Source organism: Sus scrofa, chromosome 9 (genome assembly GCF_054392235.1).
Source record: "Sus scrofa isolate SSC_HxYL_T2T_F1_AM1 chromosome 9, Sscrofa_HxYL_maternal_Yorkshire_Landrace_v2.0, whole genome shotgun sequence".
Classification (NCBI taxonomy): domain Eukaryota; kingdom Metazoa; phylum Chordata; class Mammalia; order Artiodactyla; family Suidae; genus Sus; species Sus scrofa.
Window position 1 is genome coordinate 75,640,637 of NC_139391.1, and position 27,904 is coordinate 75,668,540.

Below are 27,904 nucleotides of genomic sequence, written 5' to 3' on the forward strand. Positions count from 1 at the left end.
TCCCAACTTACTGTCTGGCCACCCCAGAGGAAGCCAGGGCTACCATGTGTTGTTTCTGAAGACTTCTTTTATGATTCATACTCACATGCATGGTGTATATGTGTGTGTATGTATGTTTATACCATACTCATATAATACACATGCTATTTCTTTAACCTTGAAAAAAAAAACTCCCAGAGGTTAATGCTACCATTGTTCCCAATCAACACATGTAGTTATGCATCAGTGTTTAGCCGTATTTTAAAATTCATACACCCTTCATTTTAATGTAAAAACTCCACACTTTTCTTTGATATTTTAAATCTTGGATAAATTTAAAATTCTTACTAAAGCAGTTTTAATTAATGATCAACAGATTTTATTAAGCATTTGAGTCTGGCTTTTTAACATCCAAAAACCACATGTTTGGAGTTGCTGTTGTGGCTCAGCAGAAACTAACCTGACTAGTGTCTATGAGGACACGGGTTCCATCCCTGGTCCCGCTCAGCGGGTGCTCAGCGGGTTAAGGATCCAGCATTGCCATGAGCCGTGGTGTAGGTCGCAGACACGGCTCAGCTGGTCGTTGGTGTGGGTGTGGTGTAGGCCGGCAGCTGTAGCTCTGATGATTCCCTAGTCTGGAAACATCCATATGCCGCAGATGCACCTCCCTGTCCCCCAAAATCCCCCACATGTTTTATCAATCAGGGCTTAACAAAATCAGCTTGTTTACCACAAACTTGTATATCCTAGATACTGTCAAGGGTCCAGTACACATATGGTTACCTTCCATGTCAAGAATGGTTTCTACTATGGTTTTTCTTGATAGAAATTATTACAACCAGGTTTATGTGTTTATTTTGATAATTAATGGCAGGACTGCTGATTTATTTTGAGGTAAATAATGAAATGTTTTGCCCAAATTCTCCAGAACCATTTTCTAAAAATTTTTGGTAATTGGTTCAAATTTGCACACCAAGAACTTTTTAATTTTTCCTTAAGACTGACTTTCAAACGGTATTTTCAACCACAGCAATGAGGAAGGCAATCCTTAAATTCATCCCAGACTCAGTAAAATTTTATGCTTTCTCTTGAAATCTTTTCAGTAACCTTTTTATGGCAAATTACACTAAGTCAAGAAAATGAAAAGGTATTTTTAGCTCTGATTCACTGAATATCTTAACTAGATTTTGGCATAAAAGTTTAAAACATTATGAGGAGCAATAATGTTGGTCTTTGCTTCTTGAAGTTTCAGGATTCATATTCAAAACATCAACTATATCTGCCAAATATGTCAAGCTCCTGGGAAAGTTATTATCTTGGCAAGTTTGCAAGTGCCTAATGATTGAGAAAAAAATAAAGCAGTTCTTTTTTCAGGATATCTTTAATTTCGTACTCGTGCATGGCAAGGAATTAAGCACATTTTCTTTGTCCATCAATTGAACAAAGATAATAGCAAAATAAAAGGAGTGATGATTTGATCTTTAATACATTTTTTTTTTCTATGTCAGGTAAGTCAGCAATTTGATTTATGGCTGTAGATCCTGAAAAAAAAGAGATACTTTTGACTTTCTGCTCTATTCTAACTTTTGGAAATACTCAGAATACAAGGATTCTTTTTTTTTTTATTCTTTGCTAATAAAAGAGCTACTTCAAACAAAACTTACAGTTTTTGTAGATCTTTAACAATATGTTTCACCGCTCTTCACTTTCTCATGCTTCAGAGCATCATACCATGTAGGTAAAAAACTTTCATTAAAAAAAATGTTGGCATTATGTTTTTACTTGCAGAGTTTGAGTAAATTTTTGTCCCTTTATATACTATACTGAAATAATTAAAATTGATTAAAAGAACAGATCTTACCTAAAAGTACTTATAATGTACCTAAGCTTCAGGTGTGCTGTGGGAGTAGAGATATAAACTGGCTCTTTCATCATGTATAACAGACATACATTTCACATGCTTCACTATTTGTCAGGACTTTGTCTGAAAGCTTTATCATTCTATATTCTTTGTATTCCCACCAGCCAGGAAGATTTAAATGAGCTTTACATTTGTAGTATAAATTTACTTTTCTTTTCTTTTTTTTTTTTTTTTTTTTTTTTTTTTTGTCTTTGGTCTTTTTAGGGCTGCACCCACAGCATATGGAGGTTCCCAGGCTAGGGGTCTAATTGGAGCTACAGCTGCCAGCCTACACCACAGCCACAGCCACGGCAATGTCAGATCCGAGCCACATCTAGGACCTACACCACAGCTCATGGCAACGCCGGATCCTTAACCCACTGATTGAATCCACAACCTCATGGTTCCTAGTCGGATTCGTTACTGCTGCACCATGACGGGAACTCTACTTTATTTTTTTTTTTAATTTATTTTTCAAACTATTTCACCGGTTCAGGAGATTGTGATTTGTTTCTATTTTGGAGACTGTAGCCCATAACTGTTGCTCCATAAATTATTCAGATATAGACATTTATTTCTCCAGGGAAGATATACAGATGGCCAACAAGCACATGAAAAAAAATGCTCAACATCATTGTTTATTAGAGAAATGCAAATCAAGACTACCATGAGATACTACCTCACACCAGTCAGAATGGCCATCATTAATAAGTCCACAAATAACAAATACTGGAGGGAGTGTGGAGAAAAGGGAACCCTCCTGCACTGTTGGTGGGAATGTAAGCTGGTGCAACCACTATGGAGATCAGTATGGAGGTACCTTAGAAATCTATACGTAGAACTACCATATGACCCAGCCATCCCACTCTTGGGCATATATCCGGACAAAACTTTCCTTGAAAAAGACACATGCACCCGCATGTTCATTGCAGCTCTATTCACAATAGCCAAGACATGGAAACAACCCAAATGTCTATTGACAGATGATTGGATTCGGAAGATGTGGTATATATACACGATGGACTACTACACAGCCATAAAAAAGAATGAAATAATGCCATTTGCAGCAACATGGATGCACTCATCCTGAGTGAAGTGAGTCAGAAAGACAAAGACAAATACCATATGTTATCATTTATATCTGGAATCTAATATAGGGCACAAAGGAACCTTTCCACAGAAAAGAACATCATGGACTTGGAGAACAGACTTATAGTTACCAAGGGGTAGGAGAAGAGAGTGGGATGGATGGGAGCTTGGGGTTAACAGATGCAGACTCTGGCCTTTGGAATGGATTAGCAATGAGATCCTGCTGTGTAGCATTGGAACTATGGTCACTTACGATGGAGCATGATAATATGAGGAAAAAGGATGTATACATGTATGTGTGACTGGGTCACCATGCTGTTCAGCAGAAAATTGACAGAACACTGTAAACCAGCTGTAATGGAAAAAAATAAAAATCAGTATAAAAAAAATGTTTAAGAACTCTAAAGTATTTTGCATTGTAAAATCATAAAAACATGGCCTCTAATACATGCTACTGTATTTCCTTGGGAAAAAGAAAAAACATCTAAAGTTGTCGCTACTTGGTCAAATGATATGAACAGAGCTCAAATGTTTCATTGAAGGTAAGAGTGAGAGTATTATTGCTTTGATTGTCATTCTTATTTCTCCCATAGGCAACTGTAGCTCCTGAATAATGAATACTGTTTATCCATCTTTGTACATATTACAATACTTTACCCATTATGAGTTTGAAAATGTATTTTAAGTATCAGTTGGTATGCCAAAAAAGGGTGACAAAGCTAACAAGTTGTAATTGTTTAATATGTTCCTTGTGATTATGTGTTCCAGAATTACTGTTTTTATAATTAACAGTAATGTGTACCTGAAGCTGATTCCAGTGTAATTCATAGACTCTTCTGAAACACACATCTGGTAGGATCGGTTCCCTTTGTGGATGTTACTCTTACCCCTTAGGACCTGGTAGGGGTAAAAAAAGGCTCCTCTTCTGTTGTAGCCAGAAAAAGTTAGTCTGGGATAGCTTCTCTGTCTTCTCACTCTCTCTTCCTTTCTCCATTCTCTCTCTCCTCTTTTTCACTTTTGTTTTTAGTTTCCAACCTTTTCACTCATGTTGCTTTTATCCCATAATTTCACCATCTCTCATGTTTCCAGCAGGGAAGCTCCAGAAGGTGTTTTCACAGTTAAGATATTCCTAGCCTATTCAGTTCCTTTTCTTTTTCCATCTTGTACTTTGACTCCAAAAAAGTTTTACATGGCCCACTTTGTTAACCCCCCCTTTTTTTCCTTCAAATTCTTGAGGATGTTGGATGATCAGAGCATTCCAATCTTTGTACCCATTGCGTCTTTATTTTTCCTTTTCAACTTGGCTTCACTATGGCATGAAAATCTTTTTAAAGTGACTATTCGACTCTATTAAAATTTATTACATGGTTTAGGCTTATGAATGTTGTGCCCAAGGGCATATAAACCATACTGAGAAGCTCTTTCCTTCACTGTTTCAAGAGAGCACATTTTATACATTCTTTAATTACAGGAACAACATTTAGTTCTGTAGAACTACGATGCTCTCCTAGAAAATTTCCCCCAATTTTTGGAAACTTCCCAAATCAGTACTTTAAATTCATTTAATCTAAAAAAGAGCTATCATTTAAACCTCCTAGAAGTGTTATAAACAAGTGAGAGAGTCATAGGTATTGGATATAGGTATGTGTTTGGTTTGTAAATCATCCCCAACAATATTAGTGAAACTCCTTCAGACACTTGAACTACTGGAAAATAAATGTTGGCATTCTTTTTATTGGAGAAAAATCACTCAGGACAGTCTTACTGCCTGGGTAGAGCTATACAGTTTTTCTACCCATGATGTCTACCCAGAAGCCAAGTGGTAAGGCTCTTGTTTTAATGGAAAAGATCTTTCAGGTTGCTGGTTTTACATGATGGGAGTGTGGTTGGAAATGCTTCTTGTTCCAGTCACCAGCCCCAGGCTGCCCATGCATTTTGGATTCAGAAATGACAGCTGAAATCAATTAGGCAGAATTATGGGATAACTAAGTCCATAGAGGTTTATTATGACCAAAAAAGGAGAAAGACACATTATATGATTTAAAAAAAATGACTAATAAGGAATAAGCTGGGAGTATGATTACTATGGGAAGATTTTTATGTAGTATAAACTACTGTGTGTGTTAACTAGCCTTGCCCTCCCCAGGAAGTATGTGTGTGGTTTACTAGTACAATTTCAAACATTTAATAAGTGACATAAAAGCAGGTGCAAATAAAATAACCCAGAAACAGGCTTTGTAATACTCAAAATAAGTCTTTTCAGGAACAATAGAATATTTGAAAATATTCCATTTGAGAACATACTTTTGGGTGATTGGAAGATCATATTTTCTCTATTGTTATAGCATGTTCGGTGACACAACTTAAGGCACAATAATCTAACTGTAGTTAGAATTTCTACTTCAGAGGAAAGATATAGCACTTTTGTACTTGTTCATGAATGTCTTGTTTTTGTCATTAAAGATAAGCTATTTCAATGCATTTGCAAAAAGCCTAAATAACATCTGGTGAAATACTTACCAAGTTTTGTTTTTTTACCCACTGTTTTAAAAGTGGGTCATTTGATATATAGGGGTACGAACTTTATCTAAAGCATTTTGAATGGCTGTGATTTTAAAAAAATTGATTAAAGTTTCTTTTCATTTTTTTCTCATTAATGAATAGTGCTTATGTCTTAGAACTCACAACATTAAAATTTTTTAAAATTATGACTTCAGAATAAATAGATGAGTGCTGTAAAGCTTGGAAATGGAAAAAATGCAATTTTTAAAGTCAGCTTAAACCTGTGGACTTCATATAAGAGCAGTTTGAAATTAACTGCTCAGTAATTTGATATATTAATTTTTACAGCAGTGTAAGCTGATTAAAACAGAGATTATAGCTACAGGAAAATGGCATTGATTGCTGTAGAAGAAAGGAGGGTTCAACTTCTATAAGTTTTCTTCAGTTGCCTCTAGCAGCAGCTATTCCCCAGTGAATCACAGGACTTTAATGAGCTGCAGGTGAAATAGATTAAAAACTAAAATGATAATGAGGGCTACAAAAATTGGTCACTATCCTTCAAGTGTGGTTTTGGTTAGAATGCCTGTGTTGTGTCCCAGACATGGGACAATGGCAATAAAGATGACATTAGCCAATAGAAGTAGAGGAAGCATCACAGGTAAGCATCTGCCACACCTGCTACCTTGGGTACATGGATGATTACAATCATTGCCATTCATTTTGGGACCCCATGCGGTACCACTGGCGAGTGGAAATAATTGCCCTTGTCTTTTAGTCATTTGCAAATTTCTTGATAAGCTCTCTTGCCAGTCAGAGTACTGTTTAAAAGTTTTTTGTGTTTTGTTTTTTGTTTTTTATAGTGGGTCACTTATCCACTGTAAGGAAGAGATTGGAGTGTGTAATCAAGCTGGGTTGGGGACCCGGAAGCTTCTTAAACAATCAAAATCAGTCCAGAAAAGGAGGGCTCTGTATTTTTAGGCTTCCAATTTGCACATGTTATGAACTAGTTCTTCGTATATCCCATTTTTTTAATTAAATGTTTTCAGTTAATTTTGTTTTCTCTCATAAGTCAAGTTTTCTTTCATTCTGAAATAAATGTATAGCTGAACCTTGGTATTTAAACATAAAATACGCCTGTTCCTTAGGAAGAAAGTAATTCAGAATTAGTTTTATTATCCTCTGGCATCTTTCCATATTCTTACTCTTGATGAGAAGCAGTTTTTTAATGTTATAAAAATCACACCAATCCTGAATATAATGACTCTCTTCGAGCTGTCAAAGTGAAAAACTAAATGAAAAGAAGTAAAGAATGGGGAGGCTGTATGTAACATAACTTCAAAGTGAGGATTTATGTTAGTTATCCCCATGGAAAGACCTCTTTATTTTTCAGTCTAGATGTTAAAAATAGGGCTGGGCTATTTTCAGAGTCATATTTTGGCAGTGCTTCTGAAAAACATCAAAATTAGTTGACATATTTTAGACACCGTGCTTAACATAGGAGAGTGGTGGTGGTGGGGAAATGAGTGTTCTCGGGAATGGGCTCTATTTAGATTCCTGCCAAATGAGAAAAGTCCACTCAGCCAGTGCTAATACAAAGGCAAAATTTCTCTGAGGAATTTAGTATCTCTTGAGTAAGAGGTATGATCATTTTAAGAGTCATAAATTGGTAAACCCCAATTTGTGGGTAACGTATTGATTAAAAAGAAACATAAACAGATACTAAATGATGAAGCCTTCTTAACAGTTGACTTACATTTGTTTCTGCCCCCAAATGTGGGTAAATTTTCTTCTTTTTAATTTTAAATTTTTTTATTATAGTTGATTTACAGTGTTCTGTCAATTTCTGCTGTACAGCAGAGTGACCCAGTTATACATATAGGTAACTATATTCTTTTTCTCACTTTACCCTCCATCATGTTCCATTGCAAATGATTATACATAGTTCCCTGTGCTATACAGCAGGACCTCATTGCTTATCCACTCCAAATGGGTAAACTTTCAAGTCCAAGAGCCTGTCTCACTCTGTGGTCTTCAGATAGCCCCCCCCCCTTTTTAAATAATAAATTCATCTTTGTCAGGATCATTTTTTTGTTTGGATCTTTTTTATTTTTTTAATTATTTTATTTTATTTTATTTTTGTCTTTTTGCCATTTCTTAGGCCGCTCCCGAGGCATATGGAGGTTCCCAGGCTAGGGGTCGAATTGGAGCTATAGCTGCCAGCTTACGCCAGAGCCACAGCAGCTCGGGATCTGAGCCACGTCTGCAACCTACATCACAGCTCACGGCAATGCCGGATCGTTAACCCGTGAGCAAGGGCAGGGATTGAACCCGCCACCTCGTGGTTCCTAGTCGGATTCGTTAACCACTCCTGGATGTTTTTTAAAAATAAATTGTATTGGCGTGTAGGTGATCTAGAGTGTTGTGTTAGTTTCAGGTGTACAGCAAAGTGAATCAGCCATGCATATACATATATGTCCATTCTTTTTCAGATTCTTTCCCCACATAGGTCATCACAGAATATTGAATAGATTTCCCTGAGCTATATAGTAGATCCTTGTTACCTATTGATTTTGTTTATAGTAGTGTGTATATTGCCAATCCCAAACTCCCATTCCATCCCTCCCCCCAGTGTTTCCCCTTTGGTAACTATAAGTTTGGTATTGAAATCTTTGAGTCTGTTTCTGCTTTGTGAATAAATTCTTTTGTATCATTTTTATTAGATTCCGCATATTAGTGATCTCATATGATATTTGTCTTTCTCTGACTTATTTCACACTATCATAACTTCTGGGTCCATCCATGTTGTTGCAAATGGCATTATTTCATTCTTTTTTATGACTGAATAGTATTCCATCACATATATGCATCATATCTACTTTATCCAATCCTCAGAGAGGATTTTTACCAGTGGCTTTCAGTGGGGGGCTATTGCTTCTTTCTCCTTACCCAAAGTCAATTTCAAAAAAGAGCGAGGGGTGGAGAATAGGAAATATGAAAAGGTAAATATCATAGTCCAACTTGTTTCTCATCTTTTTCTTTGGCTGGATTCTTTTTCTTGGCACTCTCTTTCAAGAGCTATTCTCCACTCAGGGCTGTTTTGAAATTGTCATCATATTTTATCATTTATCTTTGTAGTTTTATTTCATGTTTTTCTCTTTAAGTCTCATGGCTATGTTCTGTTAGCCATGCAGTTCTTAGGTGTATGTATGATTGAAATTAACTGAGACTCTGCTCTGTGAAAGTGCTTATGAGTAAAATGTCTTTTCAACTTTTTTGTGATTTTTTTTTTTCCTGGCCATGCCCGTGGCCTGGGGCACTGCAGTGATAATGCTGGATTCTTAACCTGCTGTGCCACAGAAGAACTCTTTGTGGTCTTTCTATATTCTACCTTTTTACAAAGAAAGATCTCTCCTGCCTTCTAAATCAACCTAGCCACAGAGTAATGAAATCAATATGGAGAAACTCAAATGGTAAATATGGCTCCTTTACAGAGAACATTTATTATGTTCAGGGTGTTATGATTTAAAATATATTCCTCAAATTCCTTCCCCTTGAAACACTCCTGCACCTATGTAAATACTCAAGTAAATGCTACTTGATAGGAAATCAACAGTGAGGAAGGAGGAACTTTATTTTGAAATAAATATGTGAGAGTATGGGGATTGAGCCTTTACAGCCCTTCTCTGCTCTCACTCCTCTGCTTGGTCCGCAAATCTAGCCAGACTTGATAGCTTCATTTTAAACCACCCACTCCCTGAAAGATTGATGAAGTGCTCTTAGGCATTCAGGTATAAATCTGTCAGACACAAGCACTTCTAAAGACATTACTCTGAAGAACAGCAGCAGTGATAGAGTAAGAAGAAGGTGTAGGAAGATGAGGTGAGGCATAATGTAGTGAGGGAAAGAAGAGATGTTAGCCAAGAGCCAAGACAGAGATGGAGGGAGATGGAGGATTGTGTTTGATCTGTAGTCACCAGGCACTTAGTCTAAAGATACTCCTATGAAGTAGTAGAACAAGAAATAGCTATAGATCAAGCCAGATGGATCTGAGATTATTTGCTTCTCTTAAGTGGATAATGATCTGCGCCATCAAGCACATGTTTAGATCTGTTTAGAAATTTTCTATGTAGGATGACTTTAAAAAATGGAATAACAAAGAAGTATCTCCCAGCCTTATTGTTTAGTTCTGTGTTTCTGGATCAGTGCAGATCATAAGAGTCATATCATACGATGAGTGAAACTAAGGAGAGAAGTTTAAAAAAAAGAAGATATGTAACGAAAATTTTGGAGCTCCCATCCTGGCTCAGTGGTTAACAAATGCGACTAGGAACCAAGAGCATTGCTGTGAGCTGTGGTGTAGGTAGAAGACACAGCTTGGATCCCGCGTCGCTGTGGCTCTGGCGTAGGTCAGCGGCTACGGCTCTGATTCGACCCCTAGCATGGGAACCTCCGTATGCCATGGGAGCGGCCTAAGAAATGGCAAAAAGAGAAAAAAAATTTTTTTTAAGTACATCTAATGATGTTTCAGGCATAGTACTGTGTATTAAAAAAGAGAGTGGGAAAAGAAACAGTTTTTAAATCAGGTAGAACAGAAGTTTGCCAGGGTACAAAATGAGACCTTGTACTACCTCTTGTCTCTTCCTCCATTTGATATTTTCCATATTCTTGCCCCTAATCACCCAGAGCAGACTGAAGTTAAGGGTGTATTTGCTAGAAATACCCTCAGGGGTTCTGTGTAGAGAGCTGTGGAGTATGACTGAGACTGTCTGGGCATGTAGACAGGAAGAACACACATGTAGAATGAAGTTTTACCCCTAAGAGTTCCAGTTTTCTGATGTATTTATCATTCCATTTTTAAGTGCAGTCTTCCCAATATCCCTTCCTACTCTAAACACCACAGAAAATTATAACCGTCATTGTCACCACCACCCACAGCATCCACTACCTGCTGAGTAGTATTGTAACATCATTATGGATATTTATTCATTGATTTCCACAGTTTCTATAGGAAGTGGATGTACTAGGTTATTCTCATTACATAGATGAAGACACCAGAGTTCCCATAGTTGCTTAGTGGAAATGAATCTGACCAGCATCCATGAGGACTCAGGTTTGATTCCTGGCCTTGCTCAGTGGGTTAAGGATCCAGCATTGCCATGAGCTGTGGTGTAGGTCTCAGGTCTCAGACATAGCTTGGATCTGGCATTGCTGTGGCTGTGGTGTAGGCCAGCAGCAACAGCTCTGATTTGATCCCTAGCCTGGGAACCTCTATATGCTGAAGGTGCAGCCCTAAACAAAAAGACACACACACCAAAGATGAAGACACTGATACATAGAGATTATGTAACCTACTAGTGACAGCCATGGATATATCCACACATGCATTTTCATGCTTTACAGCTAAGGAAATATGAATCTTAAAATTTAAAACCTTTGGAAAAAATCTTTACTAAATTTCCCAAGATCTCACTCCTGGAGAAGCCTCCTTCCTGCTGAAAGTCATGTTGTAACATTGTTGATCATGGATGCTTACTCAGAAGCTACAGTGTGTACCACAAGGATCAGGAACTTCCCTCATGGTGTCTGATATGCTTCCTTCCTCATAGTTTTTTTTTTTTTTTTTTTTTTTTCCTTTTAAACAAAAACTTTGAATATTTTATTCTCGGAAAAAAATTACAGTATTTCACAAGTATGTAAAAATCCATGTAATGTAAATCCCTGGGAAAGCAGAAACTTTGTCTTATTTATTTATCTGCACCCATCACCTAATAAGTGTACCTCAAGTATGTAATACAGTGAAAGTTGTGTACCCATCCCCATTCCACTTCTTTAAGCATATGTAAGCATGAGTTTATTGGGAACAAAATTATACACGCTTTTTTTTTTGTCTTTTTGTGTTTTTCTAGGGCCGCATATGGAGGTTCCCAGGCTAGGGGTCGAATCAGAGCTGTAGCCTCTGGCCTGTGCCAGAGCCATGGCAATGCAGGATCCGAGCCGCGTCTGCGACCTACACCACAGCTCACAGCAATGCCGGATCCTTAACCCACTGAGCAAGGCCAGGAATCAAACCCACAACCTTATGGGTTCCTAGTTGGATTCATTAACCACTGGGCCAGAACGGGAACTTCTCCGAATTAAACATGCTTTTTAACTGTGTTACTCATGTCCGTTGTGGCTTCTTCTTTTTGTGTGTGTCTCTTTAGGGCCACACCCACAGCATATGGAGGTTCCCAGGCTAGGGCTCAAATCAGAGCTACAGCTGCTGGCCTACACCACACCCACACCAGTGCAGGATCCAAGCCGCATCTGTGACCTACACCCAAAGCTCATGGCAGTGCTAGATCCTTAACGAGGCAAGGGATTGAACCTACCTCCTCATAGATGCTGGCTGGATTTGTTTCTGCTGAGCCACCATGGGAATTACTGTAGCTTCTTTTTATTTATTTTTAACTATTTTTATCTTTAAAATTTATGTATTTATTGTCATTCTTTTCATTGATTTTTGAGAGAAGTGAGCTAAATTTTCAAGTTTTCCTGAAATTTTTCAGTTTCTTCTATTTTTATTAACATTTGCTTTATATTGAGGTGCCATGTTGCATAAATGTTTAATACAGTTTCCTTGAATCCTATTATGTCAAATATTTACATAGTATGCTGATTTTTTGCTTTTTTATTGATATGTACCCATATAAATACCATGATATATATAATATAAATGTATAATATGTAATATGATGTTTCTTTATTTTCAGGTTTTCTGTTATTTTTTCTTACCATTTAGTTTATATCTTAGAATGTGAGTTTGATTTTGTTTTGTAAACTGAAAATTTACATTTTTCATAGGAATTTTAACATTTGTGATTAGAGGTACTTTCTTTTTACCATTTTATGTGTTGAGCGTGAAGCAATGAGCAGATTATAGTTCTTCCTCTCATGGCTCTTATTGTATGGAGGACAGTAGCTTGATTAATGCCTTATTTTTGCGTGTCATGTTATAAAGTATACTTTCTCATGTACTATTTTGTATGTTCTTTAAGAATCTCTAAGGAAGATGTTAGCCTTTTCATTAAAAGGACAGAAATGTTAATTGTATTGGAATTTCAGAATGCCTGTTTGGGGTCCAGAACTCATTCCTCAATTCATTAAATGTGTGAAATAAAACTTTTATATAATCTTGAAAAACTCCATGAAACTCATAATTAAGGGTAGTTTTTAATGAGCTATACTATATATGATTTTAACTGTTTCTACCTGTATTTATTTAGTTCTTCTCTGTCATTGGCTGGACCAAATATATCCAATCACTTGTATTGGAACATGATGGAAGATATTATGAGAAATAGAATGTATATATATTCTGGGTGACTTTGCTGTACAGCAGAAATTGATAGAAAATTGCAAATCAACTACAGTGATTAAAAATTAATAAACACATCTGTTAAACCACAACAACAAAAAGTAATTTCCAAATCAAATATAGTTTGTCTTCATGGAGTTTAACTGTCATCTAGAAGCTAAAAACCTTGGGCATGGTCCAAGATAAAGGCAATATTGTCTCAGAATGTATCTAAGAGCACTTCTGTTTCTTTCCCTTTGCTCTTACATTGACTAACCTTTTTCATTCTCTGTTCAGATCTTAGAGGTAACATTTTACAGAGACCTTTCTGGAATCTTTTTTTTTAGGGCTGCACCTGTGGCATATGGAAATTCCAGGCTAGGGGTCCAATTGGAGCTACAGCTTCCGGCCTGTGCCACAGCCACAGCAATACCAGATCCGAGCCACGTCTGTGACCTACACCACAGCTCATGGCAACACTGGATCCTTAATCCACTGAGCAAGGCCAGGGAGCGAACCTGAGCCCTCATGGATGCTAATTATATTTGTTTCCACTGAGCGACAACCGGAACTCCTGATTAAATGTTTCAGTGTTACAAATCTTATAGTATCCTCCAATAAGATTAGAAAAATTTATGTAGCAACTCTACTTGTTTTTTTCAGAGTTTTATGTAGTTTACAATATAAACAGAAAATGCATTAAGATGAAGAAACACAATTGTGTTTAAATTGAGTTTGGAATATTTGAATGAATAGCAGCATAAGTTGCTCTCTAGAGATATTCCTTATTCCTTATTATTCCAGTCATACCTGGGTGTATTTGTCTCTATTTTTAATTTTGAAAATATTTGTATTGATTTATAAAGTAAATCTTTATATGCAGTTTTAGGAATTAAATATTTTCTCAAATATGTTCAGGAGTTCTGAGAATCTGAAAGTTATTTTCTAATAAATGCATTTATGAAAAATTTAAATCCAGTGATTAATTTTACTAGAATGATATGTTTCTGGTGTTTTCATCTCATGTAAACTAATCATAACTTTCATTTACACTTGGGAAATAGAGGATAATTGAAATTGTAATTGGATTGGTTAATTGTGTGTGTGTGTGTGTGTACGCGCGCGCACATACTCATGAAAGCACTTTCTTTTTTTTAAGTTAAGGTTTATATATTTAGGTAAGTTATTTTTTCAGTTGAGATATGTATTTAATGAGGAGAAAATTAGGCATTTAATAAATTGTGGATATGAATTCCTTCTAATAGATATGTTTAACATAAGACAGAGGCTAGAGGTAAAAATAATAATTCCATTGTGGTTCAAATGGGGGATAGAGGAGCATGCCACTGCATACACTGAAAAATTAACCCTCTTGTCTTCTATTTGCTTAGTTCAGAAAGCAATGATGACTTTGAAGTAGAAAATATTGATTTGTTGTGTTATGGCCCAGGGATGTGAATACTCTTTCCCTTTTTTTTTCCAGCACACTGATTTATGTCAGTACATGGACAAGCATCCTGGGGGGCTGCACCCAGAGAATGTGAAGGTAGGAAAAGATCTTTTTAAATCAAGGGTTAGCATTCCTCATGAGCAATTTCTGAACTAAAATCCAAACTCTCTACCATAACTTTTAAAAAAAGTTGTATACAGGGAGTTCCCGTCGTGGCGCAGTGGTTAACGAATCCGACTAGGAACCATGAGGTTGCAGGTTCGGTCCCTGCCCTTGCTCAGTGGGTTAACGATCCGGCGTTGCCGTGAGCTGTGGTGTAGGTTGCAGACGCGGCTTGGATCCCGCGTTGCTGTGGCTCTGGCGTAGGCCGGTGGCTACAGCTCCGATTCGACCCCTAGCCTGGGAACCTCCATATGCCGCGGGAGCGGCCCAAGAAATAGCAACAACAACAACAATAACAACAACAACAACAACAACAAAAAAAAGACAAAAAAAAAAAAGTTGTATACAGAGAAGTAATACTGAAGTGAACCATAGTCATTGCTTTCATTTAGTAGTTGGAAGCCATGCTTTAACATTAAATATTTTCACTAGAGTGGGATTATTTAGACCTTACCCTATTTTTTCGTCATGGACAAACATTTGCCAACAGGTAAATCCTATCATAACACTGGAATCCTGTCATAACACTGTTTTCAGCAGAGTTGAGTCTCTGGTAGCTCCCGCTTGGAGCTCCATACTGAACTATCAGGTGGTTTCAAGGTAGAGTATTATTATGATCCAGAACTCTGTTATGCTGAATTAATGGTACATACTTTTCATTTGTTTGTACAAATAGATAGAAATTTTTTTCCTATGGTTTTCTTTAATTTCTTTCCACAGAAATTGGATTGTTGTGTGTAAATAGATTAAGTTTCTCTAAGATTTGGCCTAACAACCGTATTGGGAAACTGTCCCAGAATTTCAAGTTTAAAACAGGAGACTTTTTCTTCACATATGTTTATCTGAAGGCTTGACACTGTGCTTACGTTTCATTATTTAAATGACAATATTTTATGATCCTGAGAACAAATTTGCAAAATACACTTTGCAAAAATGCATTTTACAAATGCATTTGAAGTAAAATTATTTGTCTTCATTTTTTCCCATCCATTTTCTGCACTTTCCTTGCAATATGACATGTTTTTTCTTTTATGCTTTTTTTCTTGGCTTGTAGAGGTATATTTGCACATTTGGTGTTAGATGTGTTTATTTTTGCTTTAAAAAATAATATATATACATAATACAGGTTTTTTCACTTAAAGTATGTTATAGATATCATTTGAAGTCAATACCCGACTATGTAGTTCCATCTTTCTAATAAGTATATGTTATTCCATAGTATGAATAAACCATAATCTGCAACTGTTCTTTATTCATAGATTTTTGGCTGCTTGCCAGAATATTGCTATTATAAGTGATTCTAGAGGAGTTCTCCTGTGGTACAGCAGGTTAAGAATCCAGTGTTGTCACTGTAGTGGCCTGGGTCACTGCTGTGGCGCAGGTTCGATACCTGTCCCAGGAACTTCAGCATGCCGCAGGAACAGTCAAAAATACATAAATAAATAGTTCTAGAGTAGGTATGAGCATCAAACCTTTATACTCATTTCTTTTATTTAGCTAATGGTTTTCTTTTTTTTTTTTTAATGATATCTGTTTTTTCCATTATAGCTGGTTTACAGTGTTCTTTATTAAATTAGAGACATGGGTTAGTTTTAATGAATTTAATTGCAACATTTACCCACAAGATTGTAAAGAATATTTTTCTCTCCATTCTCTAGGATTGACTAATTGGTCATTTAAGTTTTTACCCTTCTGACGAATAAAAATGAAATGTCTTTTACATTGGTATTTTCTTGACTTCTAGTGACATTGAGCATCTTTTCATGTTTCTTGACCATTTGTAATTTTGCTAGTACTATTTGCCTGTTCTCATATATATATGAGAACTATATGTAGTTCATTTTTCTATTGTTTACTTATGATGGAGCATGATAGAGTATAACATGAGAAAAAGAATATATGTATGTATATGTGACTGGGTCACCCTGCTGTACAGTAGAAAATCGACAGAACACTGTAAACCAACTATAGTGGAAAAAATAAAAATCATTTAAAAAACTGTAGGTGCTTGTTAATATTTGTGAAATTAGTAATGAGGGTTTTGTGGTGGTCACTTATGCTGTACAAATTTGAAATATAGGAACTCTGACAGAACATCATTTTTAAAATAAATAATAGAATCTGTAAGGTACTTGGAGTATTTATTGATTTTTCTCATATGCCTCCTTTTTTGTTGTGGATTTTGTTTCATTTAGATTTCTCTTAATTTTTTTTTATTATTCCTTTTTTTTTTTTTTTTTTTTTTTTAAATCTGTGCCCATTGACACAGATAGTTTTTTCACGGTTAGATTGGGCAAGACTTTTTAACAGATGGAGAGATTAGTTTTACTAATTCCTGTTTGGATTTAAACATTAGTATTATAACATGAACAGAATTCTTTTTTTTTTTTTTACATTAAAACACCTCAGATTATCTCATTTATGCATTTACAGTTCTCTTCTTAGGGTGGACTGACTTCCAAATCAACAATACCATAAATTGTTACTCCTGTTTCCTACTTTAGCCCAGGACTCTCTAGAGAGCCCAGCTGCTAGAAGCCTCAGGTCTGCTAGCCTCAGTGACAGCCACAGGCTACTCTGAGCTAACTTTGACTTCTGATTTTTTTTTTTTTTTTTTTTTTTGATTTTTGCCATTTCTTGGGCCGCTCCCGCGGCATATGGAGATTCCCAGGCTAGGGGTTGAATCAGAGCTGTAGCTGCCAGCCTACGCCAGAGCCACAGCAACTCGGGATCTGAGCTGCGTCTGCAACCTACACCACAGCTCACGGCAACGCCATATCCTTAACCCACTGAGTAAGGCCAGGGATTGAACCCAGAACCTCATGATTCTTAGTCGGTTTCATTAACCACTGAGCCACAACGGGAACTCCCTGATTTTTAAATTTAGTGACAGGGTTGAGATTAAGAAGCTCACTGAGCCTTTTCATCGAACCTGGGCATCACTGGATTTCTGTTACCCTTATTTGGTCTTCTTATAAACTCTGTGTGTCATTAGTTATAGGCAAGTATTGGTGAATAACTTTGTTGGTGAAACAAAGAAAGCAAGCTTGTTCCACAAACCATACCATGTTCAGTGTCCTCAGGCCAGTATCACTGGTGATTTTTGTAGCCTTTGTAAATTCTGCTTCTTCCATTACATTTTATTTTCCTTAAATCTCTTATGGTCCTGGAGAAATTGAGTTTCTAGGTTGCTGATTTTCAGTAACTAGGCTGCACTCCTTTAAATTGTGTTTCAACAGCTCTTATCCAAGTTTTGCAAGCTTTTCTGTCAGCCCATGATCATTCATCATACTTCAGATACTTAAGAGCTTGCTACCTATTTCAAATCCAGGCTGTACTGTGACAATAAAAAAGATTTATCACTGCAAGAGTTGGTGCCTCCTAGGGTGTGGTGAAAACTTAATGGTGAATGAAATCTGCAGTCAGCGTGGAAAATCATGTCACAGAAGTTAGATATGATGCCAACAATGAGCCTCGATGTGTCATGTAGAGCAAGAACCACTCTCACTCAGAAGTTGTTTAACATGGTTACTGATCAATACCATACTACATTTTTTGCCTCCAAAAGTGCATGATGTGGTTTACCTTTTCTTAAGCTTTTTTGACTAATTGTAAGGAAGCAATAGACAGTGATATATAAATATCCCTTTGCCCATAGCTATTGAAATCTTGGCCCTTCAAGGATTTGCCAAAATGAACTGGATTATCTCAGTTCTTGGACTATTTCAGAGCTCCAGAAACATCAGTTGTCATTGAAGAGGTCTTCAAACTAGACTTGGAATTCTCTTGTGGCACGGTGGATTAAGGATCCAGCATTGTCAATGCAGTGGCTTGGGTCACTGTTGTGGCATAGGTTCGATTCCTGACCCAGGAACTTCCACATGCTGTTGAAAATCCCCCAGAAAACAAAAAACAAAAGCAAACAAACAAAAAATCATACTAGGCTCCATAGCAGAGTCATCTGTGAAACTTAATATATATATATATAAATATAAATATATATACACACACACATATATACACATACACATACACACATATATATATTCTCTTTTTATTTACTAGAATCAGAATCAGATGGTAGAGATCACTTTAAATCAGAATTGGTGGTTATTGCTCAGACTAGGGCTGAGAGCCCAGGGTGCCTCCCATGATCTGCAGTGTCCCCTTGCCTTCCTGTGGGCCTATATGCCTTTACCTTCCAGCCTGCTGGTGATGATGGTCCACTGGACTCTCACAGCCTTAGAGCCTGCCTGCCTCCCCTGGTCCTTATTCTGCCAGGTAGGTGGTTATGCTGGGGTGGCCAAGAGGATGGTAGGGCTGGGCAGGTAGGAGGGATATGAGAGAGTGTGAGAGAGACAGAGCATGGACTGTGATACTTCAAAAAATAGGTCTGAGATCCATGCCTCAAGGTAGAAAATTATAAGCATCTTTTGTGGAAACTGTGATCAGTCCAAGAGAATAGACCTAAAGAATCTAGGTGACTCTAGAGTGAAGATACCCACATGACAAAAAGGTAACTTGAGAAAGTGAAGTTGCTTGCTGTGATTAGACAGAGAAAGAAAGAAAACTTCAAAAAATTTTTATCAATAATATTCTCAAAGAGGTAAAAGAAAATAGTACATCTGTAAAACAGAATAATATCTTATTTTTAGAGGGAACTTAGTGAACATGAAGTAGATTTGGAAACTAAAAATATGACAGAAATTAGAAATAAAAACAGTAAAAATGGATGGAAGCTAAAGCTGAAGAGGTTTACTAGAAATAGAACAAAAATACAAATCTGAAAAATAAGGAAGTATTAAAATATTTGAAGTCCAGTGAAGAGAATCCAACATATGAATAACTGGAGAAAATAGGAGTTCTCTTATCGCTCTGTGGGTTAAAGATCTGGTGTTGTCACTGTAATGGCTTGGGTTGCTACTGTGGCGTGGATTTGATTCCTGGCCTGGGAACTTCCACATGCTGTGACTGCAGCCAAAAAAGAAAAAAAAAAAAAGTAATTGGAGAAACTAGAGAGGAGGGAATCATTAAAGTAATAAACATTAAACTGTACTTTTTCCAGATGTGAAAGATGTGAACTTCAAGTTTAAGAGGGCCCTTTAAATGCCCAGAACACTTAATAAAAATAGACAAACGATAGCATTTATTATTGCCAAATTTCAGAACATTGATTTCAAAGAAGAATCTTACAAAAAAGGAAACAGGCTTACTACAACGGATCAAGAATTACAGTGGTGTTAAACTCACCAGCAACTCTGGAAGGGAGATGGAAAAGGGGCAGTGACTTGAAAACTCTGATGTAGAATTATTCCGAACATAGTATTCTACACAAACTACCAATAAAGTGTGAGAGTGGAATAATTATTCTCAGATGTTCAGGGAGTTGAAAATTTTGCCTACCTTACATCCTTTCTTAGGAAGGTACCTGAAGATGTACTCCACTCGAGCTTAAGGAATAAATCAAGGCAGGAAAGCACAGGAAACCAGGTAATCGAGGCCACTGCAAAAGAAGCGATAGAGATTTTCAAGGTAGTGATGCAGAGTCCCAGAATAACTGCACATCAAGCTGGAAGAGGAACTCATCAGTCCAGTTGGAGCAGGTCAGGAGTCTCCAGGAGAGACTTCAAAGAAGATGCAATTGTTAGAATACCTAATGTATTTGAGCAAGTTATAAAGATGGAAGAAGGATTTGGTATTGAATTCATGATAACCATAAAGAAAACTCAACAAAGGAAAACCAACCTACCAACAAAAGATCTAGATCATTACTAACACTAGGAAAAACAAATTGTGCAGGAGAAAAAAAGTATTCATACTAAATGGCTCAGCTGTAGGTAATGTTTACATGATGATAACAATTTAAACATAGCATGTTGATAGAGTTAAAAAAGAAAATCAGGAGTTCCCGTCGTGGCGCAGTGGTTAACGAATCCGACTAGGAACCATGAGGTTGCGGGTTCGGTCCCTGCCCTTGCTCAGTGGGTTAACGATCCGGTGTTGCCGTGAGCTGTGGTGTAGGTTGCAGACGCGGCTCGGATCCTGCGTTGCTGTGGCTCTGGTGTAGGCCGGGGACTACAGCTCCAATTGGACCCCTAGCCTGGGAACCTCCATATGCTGCGGGAGCGGCCCAAGAAATAGCAAAAAGACAAAAAAAAAAAAAAAAAAAGAAAATCACCTCTTTAAGTGATTCTTCTGTAGCCAGGCTCTTTCCAGGATTAGTATCCTTGAACAGTCATAAATTTCAGCTGCTCCATTTTATATAAAATAAAGATCAAGATCACTTAGATTAAGAATTTGTCAAAGAGCATTTTGATTCTTTGTCCAATGTTCTTTTCCCTGCATCTCATGATTCATATATTAAATTACTGTGATTAGCTTATTATTTGTGACTTGATATGCCTTCAGTCACATAGATTTACCCTCTTCATCATATGGGAGATAATAGCTGTACCACATCTGAGGGTATGTGAAATTAAAAAATAGAATGCATCTTGTTAATGCCTGTGTTTTGGCATCTGTGTTACAGTGCATAGAAGCAGGAGGCCCTTATTAAGATACTGGTTTCTCTGGGAGGCCACTCACCTAATTACACACTGGCTTTTTCTCCCACTGTGTCTGCTTAGAGACAGTGTGCTCCCCTGGGCTTACATTTAGGATCCGCACTGCAGGTGAAATTCTTCGCAAAGAAGTCTAACTCTGACATAGTGACAGATGTCCCCATGGGTATTTCTGTGAGATGGATTAACATATTTTTTTTTCATGGGGTGATATTTATTGTCACTTAAATCTATGAATGCAAAATGAAGAACATAAGAATAATATTAACTAAGTTAACAGCTGTTCATAATGCTGTGCTAGATGCTAATTAAAAAAAAAAGCAGTTGAGCTACAATAAGACCCTGTAATGGTTCTCTATAAATGTAAGATGGGACAACCAGGGGAGATAAATGATTATCTTTAAAAGAACATGTTCCTGGACTAACTCTGAAGTTCTGCATTTGGTTATATAGTTCATAGATCATTAAATGATTAGAATGTAATACATACTGAATATTTATTGTGGCAAACAGCATGGAAACAGTGATCAAATCCTTTTGAGAATTCTGACTTTTAGTTTTATCACTCTGCAGCATGACAATATCTAGAGACATCTAAAACATTTGTCTTGGATTCTAAAAATGTACACATCTTTGTTTAGGTTTTGTATATACTTGTTTACTGTAAAAAGTGGGATGCCATGCACCTTAGAATTGAGGAGATTGTTTTTTACTGTGAATCAGGTAGACTTGCAAGTTTTGCAAAGGTGATATATCACTGAAGAACGGCGGGGGGAGAACAACTGAAAGAGTACATAACTCATGATCTCATAATAAAGCATAGACTAGTCTAGGGTAATTTTGTACTAAATTCCAGTGAAACATCTGTGAAGGTTTTAATCTCTCATGCTGTATATTCCTTGTAAGCCTGGGAATAAACTCAAGAAAAATTGTCAGTGTTAACAAAATTTCTATAATCACTTTGCTACTTTAACTGCCTACAAAATGTGTCTATTCTCAAAACAGCATTCAGAAATAAATATTCACTATTAACTAATGGTTCGTTTCATAGCATAATATCAATTTTAGACGAATAGGTAATTTTGGAAGTTAATTACTTAGAGGGCAATTTAAAACCTGAATTGAAAGCCTGAGGACATTGGGCTTGTTATAAATATTTATGATGATTAAAGATATAACAACCAATTTCTAGAACATGATAATTGGTATGTAGGAAACTGGCTAGAATTTTGGGGGTGAGGGTAGTTCTTCCCCCTCCCCCTTTACAAATCTTTCACTGTGAATTTTATTGGGTTTTGGCTATCAGAGTCGAGTTGAATGCAGAACTTGTATTGAAATTCTTCATTTTATAATTCTCAGTGATTTACAGATTGGTCAGAATTTTTAAAGATGACCACAGGAGTCTGAATTCCCTCTTTTACTCAGTTTTTCACATGTTCTTTAGAAAGTGATAAGCATGAAAGACGAAGAATTAAAATTCATTAAAAAAAGATTAATTGATACTGTCTCCAGCTCATATCCAGAAATGTAGATACTTGAATCTTATTACCATGATGACATTGGATCTTCCAATGTACCTTAATGACTTTTCTAGACTATTTTTTATAAAAATGCATTTGCCTTTTTTTATCGGACCATAATCCAAAGAACCAGAGTAATTCTGAATTCTCTGACTTATTCTCTGACGTATCTGACACTCTATTGACATAAAGCTGAGTTTTATTTTTATCTCAATATCTGTATTAATTAAAAAGATATGAGTATTATTATGGTTGAAAAATTGCTATTTTTCTTTCATAGTCCAGAGAACAAGCAGGTGTATCACAGTCAGAATAATGTTATGCCAAATTAAGAGTGTCTTACACAGATGGCACCAGGAATTGATTCCTAAATGAGACTTTCTAATGTTGAGATAGAAAATCAGATAACACCTGATTTTCTCCATATTCTACATTAGAGTTATCATTTGGCTGGTAATGATTTCTTACTATGCATTACTGTGAATATTATAGAGCCTTTCTTTATTCTGAATTTTGGGAAATATGATTATTTCTTAAAACCATTCAAGAGTGTTCTAAAAATTTGACACCCTAGTCTCAGCTGTTCCAGCTTTCTTTTCAACCTTTCAACCTATTTTTGTTAGGTTGAACAAAATAATTTTCCAAATCTAAAAAGTGAAAGATTAACAGTTAAAAAAAAAATGAAAACCATGGTCAGTTCATATTGTTTAAAACATTCCAAGAGGATCTGAGTAGTGAATTTCTGGTTAAGATGTGGGGCCTGCATTCACGTTTTTAGAACATGTCTTGTATCCTTGGCGTCCTCTGCTGATCTGCTTGTAACAGTTTGAATCAGACAAAGGAATCAAGGCCACTAATTAAACAGCCCACTCTTTCCTAGAGATGCTTTAAAACCTAGAGTGAAAAGATACCCTCCCAGAGTTCCATAGTGGCACAGTGGGTTGGATTACATCCAGTGTGTCTTGGGTTGCTGCTGTGGCATGGGTTCAGTCATGCCCTGGGAACTTCCACATGCTGTGGGCAAGGCAGAAAAGAAAAAAAAAAAGTCAAAAAGATATCATCCCGAAGATTGATGAAGTACAAGAGTCATTAGATGTATACCATGTGATATTTAAATTTTAAGACGAAATTACCCAGCTTGAAGGGGTACCCAGTGGGAATAGGGAAGATAGCTTTCCGAGTTTCAAGCTCCAAGCCATTCATTCACCTGCCCCTCTCCCATTTAAGATGGATCTTGCCCTTGACCCCTTTGCTTGCATGTTTTCCAAGACAAACATAAGGACCCAGGAGGGAAATTAGCAAAGTAATAGAGTATATATGCACTACCAGGATTTTTCTGATTGTCTTGGGCATGTTCAGCCTTTATGCGAGTAGCCAGTAAATGTCATAAATATTTTCTCATTAATTTATAGATTCCTGTTACTTGGGACTACTCTAAGAGGATGCAGAGAGACAGAGAGAGAAAGGAAGGGAGAGGGGGAAGAGAGAGAGAGAGATGTTGAGCATATGTATCCAAACTCAGAGTCTTACTGTTACAAGTAGATCATCAGAGGATGCCAAGGATACAAAAGACATGTTCTAAAAACATGAATGCAGGCCCCACATCTTAACCAGAAATTCACTACTCAGACCCTCTCTGAATGTCTTAAACAGTATGAATTGACCATGGATTTCTTTTTTTTTCTTTTTTCTTTTGTAGTAAACATCCATTTGAAACATATTTTTCTCTATAATAGGGCTTGCAAATATGAGCTTTCTTTGACTTGGAGTTCCCATTGTGGCTCAGCAGAAATGAATCTGATTAGTATCCATGAGGATGAGGGTTTGATCCCTGACCTCTCTCATTGGATTTAGGGGCAGGCATTGCCATGAGTCGTAGTGTAGGTTGCAGATGCGGCTCAGATCCCACGTTGCTGTGGCTGTGGTGTAGGCCGGCAGCTACAGCTCCAGTTCAGCCCCTAGCCTAGGAACCTCCCTGTGCCATGGGTGCTGCCCTAAGGCAAAACAAAACAAAAAGACTCTTAGACTCAAGATTACCTTTGCCTGTTTTTTGGTCTGTATTTCTCTTTCATTTAAAACAAGTGACACTGGCCTTATCAGCTGATACTAAGTCAATTCATGTTGATAGTGTCTAAGATGTTACTTTAAGCAGTAAAACCATTTTAAACCCTATTTATTCTTTTTAAATTGCATGTAAAAAGGATGTCCCTATAGTTGGGAGAGAGTAGCATACTTCACAGATGAAATTTAGTAAAAATTTGTATTTCATGCTATTTCTTTTTGGTTCCAGAAAATGCACTTCAGTAAGACCAGTTGTATAATTCTGAACTATATTGACAAACAGAAGCTTGACAGACATCAGTCTTAATGTTACGATATTATTTGAAATCCTTGAAACAACTTTCAAGTGACATTGGCCTTATCAACAGTTTTTCTCTTGGAAATAATGTTAGATAATTATTAAAGCCAATAGCTTAAATTTGATGATCTTGTTTCAACTCAGCTAAGGATTATTTCCAATACTAAACTAAGGCCTTTGACCAACTTTATTAAATAGAAGATTCTTATCCTCAACCCTCCCCACTTTCTTCACCACACATACAAACCCTAATAACTTGGAAATACACTTAGTGTACTAATATTAAGTATTATAAAGTATATTATTATATATGTATATTATTGTATTATATTCTATATTATATAATTATGATATATATTAATATACTAAAGATGCTAATGTGCTTCTATCAAGATACATGGCAAAACAAAAATGTGCCTTACAATCCACATTCAGCATCTTCTAAGTAGCCCAGTTCTGGTTCCCATGGCTCCAGACAACTTGCTCACTGTGCATTTCAGTGCCTAGAACAACACCTTGCTTGAAATCCTCCATTGTACTGAGGCAGGAGGAGAGGGAGGAATGGGACATCAACTTAACTCGATTGCTTAAGGATCACAGCAAGTGTGCAAGATCTTTTCCCAAGAGTTTGTCCAGGTACTTGAAATTCTTATTTTTTGTTATCCCCCTCCAGAAAGTTATCATCTTTAAAAATAGGATATTAATATTCAAATATCTTAGAGAATATAAATTATATTGTTACACTATCTAGAAATGATGAGACATGTTATCTATCTTAGGACTTTGAGGGAGTAGAGCAAAGAAGCAGAAAGTTGAATGGAAGAACTCAAAAAGAGCAAAATGTAGCAGAACAAGCTCTTGCTACTATTCACATTTTCCAAGAGCTGGGTCTGTCTGAAGTAATAGGCAAAAAAGGATACATCTATGTCCTGATGTGTGTATCTTACACCATTGCAGAGCACACTTAAATCTGTCAGTTATGTCCAAAATGACAGATAAATTATGTTTTATTATCTGGATTTTATTTCTGTCTCCCTTATATCTCTCTATAACCTTCTAAGTATTCTTTTTAAATAATTCAACATATAAAATTCCAGTGATGCTTTCTGAAATATAAACTTTTGGGCATGTATTATGTACATTGTATTACAAATTGGATTTGATATTTGTATTAGGTGTTTGCAAACTTGAAACTCAACCCAATGGAATGAATCATTCTTTTAAAAATTAAAGAAGACCTAATCTTACAGTGAAATCATCTGCCTGTTATAAAGTATTTTCTCATTCTGTAGATATTTTGAGGCTCAAAGTTTCTAATTATTTTTCATTTCTAGAAAGTTTGATGTATGAGTAATTTAATATTTGTGCATCTTGTGGATTTTTAAATGATACATTGCTAATCATAGAATGTTTATTTGAAGTATTTCTCATTCACGTACAACTTGGGTTTATTTGCCAATGTCACATTTTCTAGCCTTGTATTCACACAATGTATAGCTACTTTAATCAAATAGTGCACACACTCCTTTTGGTAGCAGTATTTTAAATTGTGAGTATCAGAGCGAGATAAAAAGGGGAAATATCACTACCACTTCTACTGTGCCTGCTGTGTGTCCCTTTTTCCAATTCATTTAATTTCTCTGAGCCTTTATTTCTTTATCTGTGAAATAAAGACAGTAGTATCTGCCCAGCAGAAGTGTTGGAAGGATTAATTTACCTCTAAGTACTTAGTGAATGGCAGTTATTATAGTTGCTTGATTTGTAGAATCCTGTTTCTGTTATCATGAAATTATGAAAGGATACAGTTTTACAGCATGAATGAATATTAATGGCATCTGAGACAATCAGTCATTTTCCAAGATGAGAAACCTAAGATACAGAGATGTCCACCTTAGTCCCCAGATGACAGAAAATGAGCTTAATATCTTTGTAAGAATTTGTTCTGTGCCATGAAACATAGGGTCCATTGCTAATCTCTGTAATAAGCCCTGAGAGACCCTGGACATCCCTTGAAGATAGTTGACCCATGCCCAGAAATTCTGCAAGATGGTCACTGTGCTTAGTCTCATGTTAAGTGGAACCACATATATTAAATAATGCATGCATTTCAAACCATGCATGCAACCTAATGGCTATAAGTATTGAGACAAAGAGCATATGACCACATATCTTTAGACATTGACAGGGTGTGGGGGGATAAATTTGTTGTTTGCTGCAAGTGACAATTTCTTTTGAGGAACAAATTCAACACATTGAGTCCAATGCTTTTACCAACTTGCTCTAAATTTTTTGATAAAAGGCCTTATCTTGATATTTTTTACATCCTTAAAGTCTAAAGAGTTTCAAAAGGTAGTAGAAGTATTAAGCGATATTTGCAAGAAGTATATGCCATGCCACGGAGAATATGAGCTGCTTCCTGCTGGGGATGGCAAGACAGTAGGACTGTAGATAGATCTGCTGCTAGCAAAGCTGTCCCTGTTCATCCTATCATTCCTATTTAAGGCATTTTCCTATTGAGGTTTTTATTGCAAAAAGTGAACATAGTCCAACTAGAATATAACTCTTCCAGCCATCATACTAAAGGATTTGAAGATAATCTTTTATAAAGTTGAATAGAAATTCCTGAGGGGACAAAGTATTCCTAAGAAGACTGTATGCCTACTAGAGTAGAAAAATAAGATTGAAACTAAAATAAGTTAATTTATCAACTTCAGCACATAAAGCTGTCTTCTGCCATATTATTTATTTCAAAGAGGATTTTAAATAACAAAAATAGGTATTCAGGAATCATATGCTCATCACATAATATGCTAATCAAGACTTTTACAAACTTGGGTTCACTTGGTAAAAGCACTTTGATTATACTGGGTGTATAACTGTATTTATCCATGCATGTAGTAAGCATCAACCTTACTTAAGATAATGAGGTATATTGGAGAGGTCACAAATGTGTGATGGTTGAATGACTTTGAGTAAGTTTCTCGTGCTTTTAGAGCTTTAGTTTTTTCATTTGTTTAAAAGAAAAGGAAAAACACAGAATTAGAAAA

General features: G+C 36.4%; 1 protein-coding gene across 11 annotated transcripts in view; it reads left to right on the forward strand.

Moving 5' to 3' along the window:
* The window catches only part of CDK14 (cyclin dependent kinase 14), a 631,911-nt gene that overhangs the window by 292,250 nt on the left and 311,757 nt on the right, over nt 1–27,904 (forward strand). For 9 of the 11 annotated variants that reach the window (XM_021102363.2, XM_084976986.1, XM_084976983.1 and 6 more), the window contains one exon: nt 14,290–14,352. In XM_021102363.2, coding sequence (XP_020958022.1) covers nt 14,290–14,352 — 63 coding nt within the window. Of the gene's footprint in view, nt 1–14,289; nt 14,541–17,179; nt 18,353–27,904 lie in introns of those variants that run through there. The other 2 variants (XR_014815748.1, XR_014815749.1) reach the window with 2 other exon arrangements.